General features: G+C 31.9%; 1 protein-coding gene and 1 long non-coding RNA gene across 2 annotated transcripts; both read left to right on the top strand.

Moving 5' to 3' along the window:
- The first annotated feature begins 8,665 nt into the window (after positions 1–8,665).
- Positions 8,666–12,874, top strand: LOC132030573 (uncharacterized). Its single transcript, XM_059420268.1, has 3 exons — positions 8,666–9,916; positions 11,239–11,781; positions 12,540–12,874. Exons 1-3 carry the CDS (start codon positions 9,014–9,016, stop codon positions 12,636–12,638), a joined length of 1,545 nt encoding a protein of 514 aa, XP_059276251.1. The 5' UTR covers positions 8,666–9,013; the 3' UTR covers positions 12,639–12,874.
- Positions 9,931–10,968, top strand: LOC132030574 (uncharacterized). Its single transcript, XR_009408066.1, has 2 exons — positions 9,931–10,329; positions 10,365–10,968. It is a non-coding gene; the product is annotated as an uncharacterized LOC132030574 (long non-coding RNA).
- Positions 12,875–13,728: the final 854 nt, after the last annotated feature.

Raw genomic sequence — 13,728 nt, 5'->3', positions numbered from 1 at the left:
TATTCTTGAAGATAATTTGATAAGTACAATTATTCCTTTTTGTCAACTAAGTAAGGAAAGAGGAGTTGCCTTCTGCATGCCAACTATCTCTTTTAAAATATTAGAAATTTTATGAAAAAATACACTAGAAGATTTGAGTTTAAACTTAATTTACATTCATAAAAAATTATAATAAGGAAAGTTTTTACTACACGATGCGTACTTTTATATTAGTCATGTTTTGAATGTACAAATTTAGTGTTAGAGTGATTGCATTAAAAACGCTGAAGAACTGAGACGATTTATTATTGAAAACAAAATCAAACGATATATTTAACAAAAATAGTTTAGAAAAAGGTTGAGTGTGCTCATAATTGTACCAGCTTCAGTCGAGAAATGACAGGACCGAGTTACTTTATTACTTCCAACTATTTAGAGTTATGGTTAAGGTAGTAATATTGATCATATTATAGTGCTCGAACCATTTTTAAGATCTTCACTTTCTCTTTAAAATTTTCTTGTAGGCAAAAAGGGATTAATTGAATGTTTCAAATAGTGTATAAAACTATAAAAGTATAAATTTTGTTCATGTTGGCCCCGGGCTTTGCTGGGGCTATCGTCACTAGTAACCACAATAAATAACAAAAAAAAAAAATTATAAGGTACTTACAAATATAAAAAAGAACAACAAAGAAATTAAAACTTAATAAAAATTGGACGATTAGATTATGACTTTTTAAGCAACTCATTTCAACTCAAATAACTTTTGGATGAATTATTTATTAACTCAGTAAGTGGTGGCGTTTGGTATTCGGTTTGGTATTTTCAAAGTTCGAGTTCGGTAATTCGGTAATTGAAAGTAGATACCAATTACCAAACCGAAAATCAAACATCGGTTTGATAAATTTCGATATGTTATTCGGGATTTACCATTCAATTACCTAAACGACCATTGAGAACGAGCCCACTGATGCCACCACCAAACCCGAGGATGAAGCCTAGTGATTGAATGGTTGTGTGAGAGTAAATCACATTGCCTCAAGTATCTAGCTACAATGACTCCAATTGGCATGAAAATTTCCCAGCCAAACATGTTTAGAAGTCCGTGGCTTCTCCTAAGATTTGCATAAAGTGTCTTTGTTTCACTTTGACCTATTTTGCAACGGCACCTACCTAAAATATGTCAAGAACATCTTCAACTAACGTACTCTAGATACCAAATAATTCGGTATTCGGGATATATCCCGAATATCGATTGGGACTAATGTCTCGTACTGAATTTGGCCTGAATACGGTAATTCTGAAATTTTACTCCCGAATATCGTATCGAATACCGAGTTACCGAATCCCGAATTACCAAAATTCTCGATTCGGTTTTATATAATTTATGCCCAGCCTTAAATTCAGCTCATTTTGAACGTCCAAATTCAACCTAACCCGTAAATTTGACCCCTTATTGACACGTATCAAATTCTTTATACTCAAAGGGTCTTGATAATCATTGTGATAAACAAAGGGAACAAAAGGAGAAAAGACGAGTAGTTGGTTAATCCCTTTCCAAATTACCTTGTTGAGTGTATGATAATTATCTTTGATTACCAAAAGGGTATAATGGTTTGCTATTGCACAAATCTTTTACCAAAATAGTAATTGAAAGGCATGGTTATTTACTTCAAGATGTAACTACTTTTATCCTTTTAGCAAATGATTCAAGGAATTGATTTTTGAACTACCATCATGAAGTGTATCACATACTTTTATCGTACGTATTCTTATTTTAGATTAACAAGTTACGACGTTACGTTGTAGGTATTGAATTCTAGAAATATGGAGTTTAAGACGTATATGAACATACGTAGTATTAAAATTACGCATATCTTGACTTTTTCGCTATTAATTAGTGCGTACAAAACGGTTTTGCATAATTGATGATATGTAAAATTATATATGCATGTCTTTATATAAGAAAATTAATAAAAAGTTTTAACAGTTTAATTAATTGGCAGCAAAACAATAGTTCCCTCCAATTTGAATAAATAAATAAAAGTTTAACAGTTTAATTGACAGCAAAACAATAGTTCCCTCCAATTTGCATCAGATGTTCTAATATGTTAGAATAAATATTAGATATTAAACTAACGAATGATTATTAATAGTACAAATCTCAACAACATTTTGTGATTATATTTTGTATCTTAATGTAAGTTTGATCTTAAACAGAACGGATTTAGAAACCAATTACGGATTTACGTGAACCCAATATGTATATATATTACAAGGCATTTACTCAATTATTTTTATTGTATTAATTTGAGATCAATGTAGAAATTCATAAACTTTAAATTTTGAATCCATTGTTTCGGCGTTTTATACATATATTCTGTCAATATGTAACTGTAAATGCAAGTACACTTGAACAACTTGATCCACAAAGGGAAAAAGTTGAAAATTAATTTGTAACTGATTGCAAACAATAGTGTTTAAAGAAAAACATTTTGCAATCTCTCTCTCTCTTGTTTATTTCCATCTAATTTCTACTTAAAGAGGGAATATTGTGAAACTTTCCCTTTTCCCCCTTTTTCTTTTCTTTTTATCTGGTGACAAAACAAAACAGGACCATAACAGAGTTGGTAGAGACAACAATGAAAATGAAAACCCACCAGCTACTTTTATTTTGGTTGTACCTATTATGGTTTACATGTATTGTCAACAAAATATGTGTTCATATATGAGACACAGTGAACCGACACATCTGCTGAGCTAATTCTTCAAATCTATCAATATGCCATTTTTAGTTTACTTTTCCTAAAATTACAAATATTAGAGTTCAATATAAAAATAAATAAGTGGTACCTTGTTTGGATAGATATAAACGCAATACGGATTAGTGTGGACGCAAGATTTTCATAAATAGAATTCATCATTTATTATGTACATAATTTTTCTTAGCTTTGTATATACAATGTACTTTTTAAAAAAAATTCAAATGATTTTTTCTTTCCGCCCTCTAATGACACCTATAATTGCATGGATTTGTATTTTAGGTCCCTCTACTTTATAGAGCGTTATCTAGACACGCATGGTCATTGAAACTGGCCTGGTAAGTATTTTTAGTAGTATCGGGATAGCTTGACGTCTGAATTGGACCAAATACATGTATATATCACGTATAATGAGCATGAATATGAAGTTATGTTTCTAATTACAAAATTAACGAGTAAATGTATGATTGGGGCTTCTTAATTAAGTGGAAGAAAATTAATGGAGTAATAACTATGGGGCGTTCGTCGGCATATTAAAGACTAAAGAGTAGACATATTTATTTATTTTCCGAACCCAAAGGTCTCTAAATTATGTGATGCCTTTTGTTTTGCTGTAAATACAAGGTAAAACGTTAATTAATTGTCCACACGTAAACCCCGTCAATCACTCTTACAAAGCACGGCAGTCCCGATGCATGAATTAGTATACACTTATTTATTGATAGAATTTAATTTGGGACTTCTAATTAATCTTTCCACTCCTATTTAAACGTCTCGTATTCAATTTTTTTTTATATGAACAAAAAAATATGGCTTAGTACCTCCCATAAAATTTTATTTAGACATTCGAACTACGATTTGTTTCAATTGAGTATCTGAATACATGATAAATTATTTCTATTAGACACTTTAATTTAAATTTTGAATTTATGTTGCGCGTGTCCGAAAGTGCTCATACGTAGTAATTAAACCACTTAAAATATGTAACCTTCTTTAATGGGAAAAGTGTTAAAAACTATGTTCTAAATTGCGGGGGTCCTATCATTAAACTTATTTTTTGTGTATTATCTCCTTTAAGAATGGACAAAGTTACACTTTTGAGTGTATTTTGCGGGAAATTTGATTTTTAGCGACCACTTCTTAACGAAGGGAGATGAATCCGGTCGTTATAAGTGCACTTATAGTGACCAAATTTTTTTCCAGTCGTTAGAGCTAATTTTTCTTTCAATTATCGTACCTTTTGCTTTGTGCCTTTTGTGTTGAGTTTGTGCCTGTTCAAGAATTTGTGCCTTTTGCTTTCCTTTGTGTTGAGTTTAAAAGATTTAATTATTCTTGAATTGGGTATTTTTCATTTCTCCACTTTCCAAAATTTCATCCATTGTAACGACCAAATCAACGTCTTTTTCGATATTATATAAGATTTGTGACATTGTCGACATTGAAAACATAATTAATAATAGTGGATTAAGATAGTAGAACCGCAAAAACTCCATTAGGGACGTCGAGTTTCGACTTGAAGCTTTCGGATAAGGCTTGACATGCGGATTTGATGAATAAAATTATTGGTTCTTGATTGTTTGAAGGCTCGAGCCTCGAAGAACGTGAAGAAGAACGACTCCGTTCCAAAGCTTGAAGCTTCGAACTCGAATTTTCGGGTTGCGCAAATGAGCTCCATTTCGAATGGGTGATATATCAAAACAACTAGAACGTCGAGAGGAATTCGAATGCGAAATTTGGTGATGTTTGGTTGAGATTTGAAGTGCATTAGGATCAAATTTCGGTCCGAGTTCTATGAAGAAGATGAATAGTAATTTCTTTCCTTGATTTTGCCAAAGTTATCATAACACACACGAACTTTGCGGGGTCCTAACCCCCACGGATTTTTTTGTGTATTATTTACACTTTTATATGGAATCTTACGGTCGAAGAGAGTAGATACGTCGACATGCAGTCGCGTATATAAACGTACAAAATACAAAATAAGTATGGGGGTCATAGGACCCAGTCAGTGTGTTATAAAACTTTGGTCATAGTTTGAGTGTGTTTTGAACCTTTTCCTTAATTTAATTATGCACATTAACCCCGCTAGGCTGTAAAAACCTCATAATTGTTCCAATTGAGGTTGATGTTATAATTAAAAGAGATGACATATTTTATTTGGTTAACGTAATCACCTAATATACGTTTGAGAACACGCGTAAAAAAAATTAAAAATTTGCATCGTAAGTATCTAATAAAAAAGCTTAATCATGTGTTCAATTGAAACAAACTATAATTCAAATGTCTAAATATAATTCTTGACAAGCTTAAGGGGCAATTAGTAAGATATGATTCCTTTCAGTGGGGTTTTATTTATTTATTTTTTTTTATTTTTTTTCTCTCTCTCTAATACAAATATTGAACATCAGGGCAGGAAATAAAACAAGTCTAACAGGTTTAGAGGTAAAATGTCCAATTAGGTATAGTTTTCTTCTCATAATTATTCCAACTTAAAGAAGTATAGTATGCATGATAGTAAGTTGGGTTGGTCTGAAATACTATAAAATTTACTATTTATTGATAATTGATAATAATTATAATACATACGGATTTAGCAGAAATACCAATTTTACTTTTTAGTATGATTTTTACTCTATTATCCTAGATTCACTATTTTCCCTAAATAAGTATCACCACTTTTAACATTTATATATACTTTAACCATATGGAAATTTCTCAAAGGAATATTTAAACTGGAAATGACCTATTAATCCAACAAAATCTCTATTTAAATAAAGTTTATTCCGACATTTAGCAGGTTCATAGATTTAGTTTATTCGCAGGAACATAGATTTAAATCCCACCGACCCGAATAGCCAATACTAAATAATGCCACGTCTTTTTTTCCCTGAATTTATTAATTGGACGGCACGCGTCTACTATGTAAAACAGTGTTGAAACTCTCTCTTTCTGAACACACTCACTGTGTGTGAGAGAGAAATTAAATTGATACCGACCCGACAAAAAGGTACTACACCTTTTTTTTTAATAATTGATAATAATAATACTTTCTTCTCCCTTTTTACGTTGTACATTTATAATTATCCAGTTTACTTTCATATTTATTTTATCCTTATTATTTTTTTCAAATTAAAAAGAGTGTTCACTTAGTTATTTGCATACTTCTTAAAATAATATTAATTTCTAGATAAAAATATAGATAATTTGACTAAACTACTATTAATTAAATATGTATTGGGATTTGATCACATAACACTTAATAGGGGTAAATCTGAAAAAAAATATGGTTAATTCTTTATTGATTTGATAAGTGAACACACTTTTTGACCCAACAAAAAAGGCTAAGTGGACACTCTCTTTGATCCGGATGAAGTATTAATTATTAGGCGAGTTCAACGAATTTTTAGTGGTTACACAACTTTTAAAATATGTTTTATTAATTTTAATCAGTAGATGACTTAGTAATAATTAGGAGTGATATAGTAAAATTGTCGTTATTTATGGTTCTTAAACTACAATCGTATAATAATTTTCCTAATTTTTCTCATTTTGGTGAAAATAGGAGTATATATAGTAGCAAACATAGTACGAAAAAGAGTGATAATGAGTTATGATTCATGGGTGGTGAATTGAGTCCTTTTAATGATTTTGGAAAACAAGCTAACTTGCATATATATTTTGATTAATTTTATAGACTATGTGCTATTTTTACCAATATAAATGTTAGATAATTTTGTTCACAAAAACTTTGATATGAGAAGATATCACATACTAATATATATTAAAGGCATCGAGTTTAATTTATAATATGCGGTTTAACATAGTTTAGTTATGTTCTAGGTGGACTTCCAAATACCCTAGTCATGGTTTACTAATGAGTCATAGGTTAATTTAGTATTGCAAAGTAAACGAGAACTTAAAATCAATTCAATGAAAAATCGTGTCGAAAGAGTTTATAGTAGGAGTATTAATTATTTGGCGAGTTCAACGAATTTTTAGTGGTTACACAACTTTTAAAATATGATAATAATACTTTCTTCTCCATTTTTACGTTCTACATTTATAATTATCCGCGAGATTCAACATTTTTAATTATTCACTACATTAAAAATAAATTTTTATTTTTATTTGTCCACTTTAGCATATCAAGAAAAGATAATTTTTTTCTTCTTATTTTACCCTTAATATTAATTACTCATTTCCAAACCATTCTTCAAGTCCAATGAGATTATATACCAATTAATATGGGTATTATAGAATAATACATATTTCATTTATTTATTCTTAAAGGGTGTTCAAAATCAAAAGTGGACAAGTAAAAGTAAGCGGAGGGAGTAGTTTAATTATTAGGCGACAAATTCAACGAATTCTTAGTGGCTACACAACTTTAAAGTATGTTTTATTGATTTCAATTAGTAGATGACTTAGTAATAATTAGGAGTAAGGTGAAAATCCGCGTTGTGGGATTTCACTGGCTTGTTGTTGTATAGCAAAATTGTCATTCTATTTATAATCCCTTAAGAAGTGTGTCAAGTCAATACATGATAAGTAAAAATATAAAAAGTGTGTCAAGTCAATACATGATAAGTAAAAATATGTAATAATTTTTCTAGCATCCCATTTTTTTATTTTTTCATTTTGGTGAAAATAGGAGGCGTGAATTATGGGGCAAAAATAATTAGTAGAAAACATAGTACGAAAAAGAGTGATAGTGAGTTATGATGATAAGTAAAAATATGTAATAATTTTTCTAGCATCCCATTTTTTTATTTTTTCATTTTGGTGAAAATAGGAGTCGTGAATTATGGGGCAAAAAAGACTAGTAGAAAACATAGTACGAAAAAGAGTGATAGTGAGTTATGATTCATGGGTGGTGAATTGAGTCCTTTTAATGATTTTGGAAAACGAGCTGAATATATTTTGATTAATTTTACGATTTTGGTTAAAACAATCTTGCTAACTTGCATAATTTTTCCAAAAAAAAATATAAAAATAATTTATTATATTTTGATTAATTTTATACACTATATGCTATTTTTACCAATATCAATGTTAGATAATTTTGTTCACTATATGCTATTTTTACCAATATCAATGTTAGATAATTTTGTTCAGATATGAGAAGATATCACATACTAATATATATTAAAGGCATCGAGTTTAATTTATAATATGCGGTTTAACATAGTTTAGTTATGTTCTAGGTGGACTTCCAAATACACTAGTCATGGTTTACTAATGAGTCATAGATTAATTTAGTATTGCAAAGTAAACGAGAACTTAAAATCAATTCAATGAAAAATCGTGTCGAAAGAGTTTATACTAGGAGTATTATATAAGAAAAGGTTTTTGAGAAGATACAGAGTTTCTTAAGATGAATGCAGATCTAGTAAGAGAAAAAAATGATGAAATCAAAATATTGACATAAACGACACTAAAGTTGAGATTAAACCAATTACATTCATAAGAAAAAGATAAAACTTTAGGTAATTTATTTAATTTAGTAAAGTAGTCCCTCCTAAACAATCTAGAATTGAAATCATACTTCATATATTAATTGCGAAATTGCTATAAATAGAACTTTTCATATAGTTTAAATTTAAAATATGTACTACCAAAGGATTTGTTAGATGAGACTCAAATTTTTTTAAGGTTTGGGTATAAAAGAATAGGGTTAATAGGGCGAATTCGAATAATTTTCATGCCAATCAGGTATAGTTGGAACCGTGTGACATCTAACATAGGTAAAAAAATTAAAATATGTGAGTTTTATCAGATTAAAAAATTTAGAAGTTTATGTCTAAACATATTATTCCAAAGATATATTTCTTACTGATTTTATTCCTACTTTAAACTATTTTTTGGAAGTATTATGTTTAAAAAAAAAAAAAAAATTACTAAAAAGATGACACTTAAAGCTAAAGGACTCTCCTTTTTATCTCTCCCTCTTAGCTGTATAAGCTGAGAGAGAAATCACAAACAGGTCGGTCTCTTCTTCTTCTTGAATCTTGATAACATCAATTCCCCAATGCATGTAGTTTCCCTTTTTTACTGAAAATATCAGCCCTTATCTCTTTACTACTTTCTTCATTAATAATAATTCTCAAATTTCTTCTACATATTCACACACCATTTTCTATCTTTTACCAGATCCACCACTCACCTTCTCAAAAAAAAAAAAAAAAAAAAAGGTTCCCAACTTGGGTTCTTGAAATGAGTTCTTGAAAAATTCTTTTTCTTTTTTTGTGTGTTGGGGTTTTCTGTTAAGTAAAATGAAAGTGACCCAGAAAGAAAAAGATTCAGAAAAAATCATCTGGGATCAGATGAGAAGTGTTTCCGGGTCACAAAATCGGGTTTTACCTAAGCTTATGGTATTTCTTATCCTTTTTGTTTCAGCTACTTACGTTATTTACACTTTAAAACTCGTTTCATCTAAATCTTGCAACAATGAAGATGTCTTAACTCGGAGCAGATTATTCCTTCACTCATCTGAAATAATCAAGAACATCTCAAGTAAACTGAGTAACCCGACCCGTTTCGAAGAAAAACCCGAAGAAAAGGAGGAAAAAACCGGGTTGGAGCATATAGTTTTTGGCATTGCTGCATCAGCAAAGTTATGGGGAAAAAGAAAGGAATATATAAAGTTGTGGTGGAAAAAAAATCAAGAAATGAGAGGTATTGTTTGGTTAGATAAACCTGTGAAAATAATCACAGGTGACCGGGAAGTGCTGCCCGAGATCAAGATCTCAGGCGACACTTCCCGGTTTGCGTATCGCAACCGGCAAGGGCACCGGTCAGCGATACGCATATCGAGGATTGTTTCGGAGACATTAAGGTTAGGGAATATGGATAATGTAAGGTGGTTTGTAATGGGAGATGATGATACTGTATTTGTTACTGATAATTTAGTGAGGATATTGAATAAGTATGATCATAATCAGTATTATTATATTGGGAGTTTAAGTGAGAGTCATTTGCAGAATATTTATTTTAGTTATAGTATGGCTTATGGAGGTGGTGGATTTGCTATTAGTTATCCATTAGCTAAAGCACTTGAGAAAATGCAAGATAAATGTATTCAAAGGTATCCTGGACTTTATGGTTCTGATGATAGAATGCAAGCTTGTATGGCTGAACTTGGTGTTCCACTCACCAAAGAACTTGGTTTTCACCAGGTTAGCAAGTTTTTTTTTTTTTTTTTTTAAATTTAATTTTTATTTGTTTGTGTAGATGCTTTATGTTTTTTGATGTTTCTGCCGACAATGCAATTGGTTAGTTGTGCTCCGAATCAATTTGTTTGTTTTAGTTTGACTTGGCACACGGTTTAAGAAAATAAAAGAAGAATTTTGAATCTTGTGATCTTAAATTAAAGACATACGCACCTAGGATGTTTTAGGGTAAGGAGTTACTAAATATAGAAAGTGACATTTTTTTGAAATAGATTAAAAAAGGAAGTAACACAACCAAGCGGAAACAGAGGGAATAACAATTTAAGTTTGAATTTCCTATTTTAGTTTATAGCCACACAAATATCTATCTAGACCACAAGGTTCAAAAGTCGTCCTTTCATTCTTAAAGTCCATGCCCAGTCAAACACTTTCATTTAAGTTGGGACGGAGGGAGTACCATTTTCACAATGCAATGTTCTCTATGCACATATCTGACAACATCTCAGTATTTCACATGCTGGTTTTGTAAATTTGGTAACCATTTTTGAGTTCTTTTAGCTGAATTTTCAAATTGGTAGTTGGGGTTCTCTTAATGAGTATTAAAACACATCACATGTGTATCTGCTTACTGTAAGTCACAAGAGGAGTCTGGTGACTCTGCAAATTCTGTGACAAGTCAAAGAATTAATTCACGTGTGTGCCAAACTCACAGAAGAAGAAAGCAAGAGTGGTAATAGAAGCATGTACACTTCTATACTACTTAAATATGACTTTTTTATGTGAAAGAAAAAGGAGAAAAGGCTCCTTTAATACGCAGATTGAACTAAATCTGCTTCCTTGGGAAAATATGGTTGTTTGTATTGTTTTTCCTCGGAAAAATATTGCTTTTTCTTAATTGAGTGTGTCGTGAAAGATTAGATTATTAGATCAATTGCCGGATTCTGCATAGACTGTCCTACTTGGTTCGTCTATATTTGTCTTTGTAAGCAGAAAGACCTTATAATCTGTGTGTTCTTGCTTATCAGTCTCTGAATTGTGCAACTGCGAAATTTATAGCGTTTTACTGATTTTACTGCATAATGGAAAATGCTGGTGAAAAAGTATTTCCACATTGTACTTCATACATTGTTAGTCATTTTAATAAGGGAAATTGACATAAACTGCATTTTTTTTGGTATATAATGTATAATATACATACTTTATACATGATAGTGTGTATATTTTGTGTATTTGGCTGGCAAATGTAATTATTTTGGCCGACGGCCAGATGTGTAATTTGCCCTTTTAATAAAGGCCTATCTGATTATGACTTCTTGGTAATGGTGTAGTATGATGTGTACGGGAACTTATTCGGTCTGCTAGCATCACATCCAATAGCGCCATTGGTAACATTGCACCATCTTGATGTGGTGGAGCCCATCTTTCCCAACGTGACTCGAGTGCAAGCTCTACGACGTCTTACAGTTCCAATGAAGCTCGACTCAGCTGGCCTTATGCAACAATCCATTTGCTATGATAAAGCTAACAGTTGGACCGTATCAGTATCATGGGGATTTGCAGTTCAAATATTCCGTGGAGTGTTGTCCCCTCGTGAAATAGAAATGCCATCGAGAACTTTCCTGAATTGGTATAAAAGAGCAGATTACACTGCATATGCTTTTAATACGAGGCCTGTTGCCAGGAACCCATGTCAGAAACCTTTTGTGTTTTATTTGTCAAGTGCCAAAATGAGTCCTTATAGCAATCAAACAGTGAGCCAGTATACTCGTCATCGAGTTCCTCATCCAGCATGCAAGTGGAAGGTGGCTGACCCGGCTCAAGTTGATCGTGTTCAGGTTTTCAAGAAGCCTGACCCACATCTATGGGATCGGGTAAGTTCCTTCTTTTTTAATTAGCTTATTTTTGCTTCATAAACATCGAAGATGTATGTAATTGTAGCGTCTTTCAATTGTGTTCTTGACTGGGGTGGCAAAATTCGCCCACAAAAACATGGCCTGCCCAACTCACCCAAGTTTGGGCTGGTCATTGAGTCGCCTATTTTTTTAGCTCAGCTCATTTCAGCCCATCAAACATCGGGCTGATATGTAACCCAAATTGACCCGTGATAAATCTTGGCTAATTTTTTAACATACATTCTTTTTACAATATGTTATATATAGCCACTTGTGGGATTACATAGGGTATGTTATATATAGCCATAATAAAGAAGAACAATTAGTTACATTAGGTACTTAAAAGTTATAAAAGAACAAAGAAAGAAATTAAAACTTAGTAAGAATTGGACGGGTTGGGTTATGACCTGCTTTTTAGCCCATTTCAGCCCAAGTAACTTTTGGGCGCGTTATTTTATTAACTCTGCCCATTTGACCCGCCCAAATTCAGCCCACCCTACCCATTTGACACCCCTAGCTGGGCATACATGTTCTTAGCATGATATCGGATAGGAAAAAGGGTATATTCCTGCAAAAGGTTGATTTGAACTAGTACTTATCAAAACAAAGAAGAAAAAAGACGGTACATTTATCTTGATAGCTAACTAAACAACAGAATGGGAGCATGCTAAGGCCCTTGCATGGAGTATTTCTTTTTTCTCTACATATAATGATTGGTCTTTTTTGATATTTGACAGTCTCCAAGGAGGAACTGTTGCAGAGTCTTTAGCTCAAAGGGAAAAAGCATGGTGGTGGATGTAGGTGTATGTAGGGAAGGTGAGGTTGCTGAAGTATGACGATGTATGACTCTCGAGCTTTTCCTCTCCTTGTATCGTCTCTCAATTGGTTCTCGAATGTATTTCTTCATTTGTTGAATTTACGTGAAATTTTCTTGGATTCATCCAAGTGTCTTTCACTTATGGCCACTACATTTAGATGAGCTAATGTAAAATATCCCAGATATACACTAGGTATCCTCATATGACGATTAGTGTAGCATAGTTTTTTCAGTAACTTTGATCTTTATCTCCCTTTCTGGGTTCCCAAAAGTCTCCTGAGTTTAATTTTCTGCAATTTTAATTGGAGGACTCATTTTTGTTCCTTCCACTAGGGTCTTATCTTTTTTGGTTAGTTTATTTGCTTCTACGGCATGGGAGACGACAACTCCTCTTGAAGATTCTAAGGTATTTTATATTCATGTGCTGTTTAATTTCTTCAATCAATGCTTAGGGAACAAGTACTTTTCAGCATAATATATGCTATAAAACATGCTCGGTATATATGTTCCTCGGGCTCTTCAAAAGTACTGCCAGGTGTGTGTTGGATCCTTCAAAAGCTAATGCATATTTGGAGGATCCGACACGGGCGCGGAAAATGTCCGAACAATATACCTAAAAATGAATGCATATCTTGTGTTATGCGACGTGATAAAGAAGGTATGTAAGATGATGCTAATTTCTATGTTAAAATGGAGAGACTTTGATTATGAAGCACTTGCAAATTGGAAAATGTTAAATTATTCTACAAGAAGCTTTTATATATAGTGCTTCCTCCTCTGTCTTCACTAGTTTTTAAAGGGAACTACAAGCTAGTATACTATATCAACATTTTATTTTATGATTAAACATTTCTATGTCTTGCTGGTTCCTTTCCACAAGGGTACTTATACATATATAAAATTATTGTGTTTGTATCTATCATGAGTTTGTCAAATATGCTTGGACTTTGCGATGTTGGACCCTAGTCCCTTTGGACAACATTTGTCAAAGACAGTTCTTGGTCCTCATCTATTACATCAATGATTTGGTTTTTTTTAATAATAGAATGTGGAGCATAGTGTCTAGTAAAATAATGAATATTTGTGTCTCCATCAAGAGAAGTGAATCT

Source organism: Lycium ferocissimum, chromosome 9 (assembly GCF_029784015.1).
Source record: "Lycium ferocissimum isolate CSIRO_LF1 chromosome 9, AGI_CSIRO_Lferr_CH_V1, whole genome shotgun sequence".
NCBI lineage: Eukaryota > Viridiplantae > Streptophyta > Magnoliopsida > Solanales > Solanaceae > Lycium > Lycium ferocissimum.
Note: the sequence above shows the minus strand (reverse complement) of the source record. Positions and strands in the feature narration are given on the sequence as shown.

Excerpts from the sequence above, each read along its gene's own strand:
- LOC132030573 (XM_059420268.1), top strand. The coding sequence starts at position 9,014 with ATGAAAGTGACCCAGAAAGAAAAAGATTCAGAAAAAATCATCTGGGAT. Across the intron at positions 9,917-11,238 it reads AAGAACTTGGTTTTCACCAG|TATGATGTGTACGGGAACTT; the intron begins GTTAGCAAGTTT and ends GTAATGGTGTAG. Across the intron at positions 11,782-12,539 it reads ACCCACATCTATGGGATCGG|TCTCCAAGGAGGAACTGTTG; the intron begins GTAAGTTCCTTC and ends GATATTTGACAG.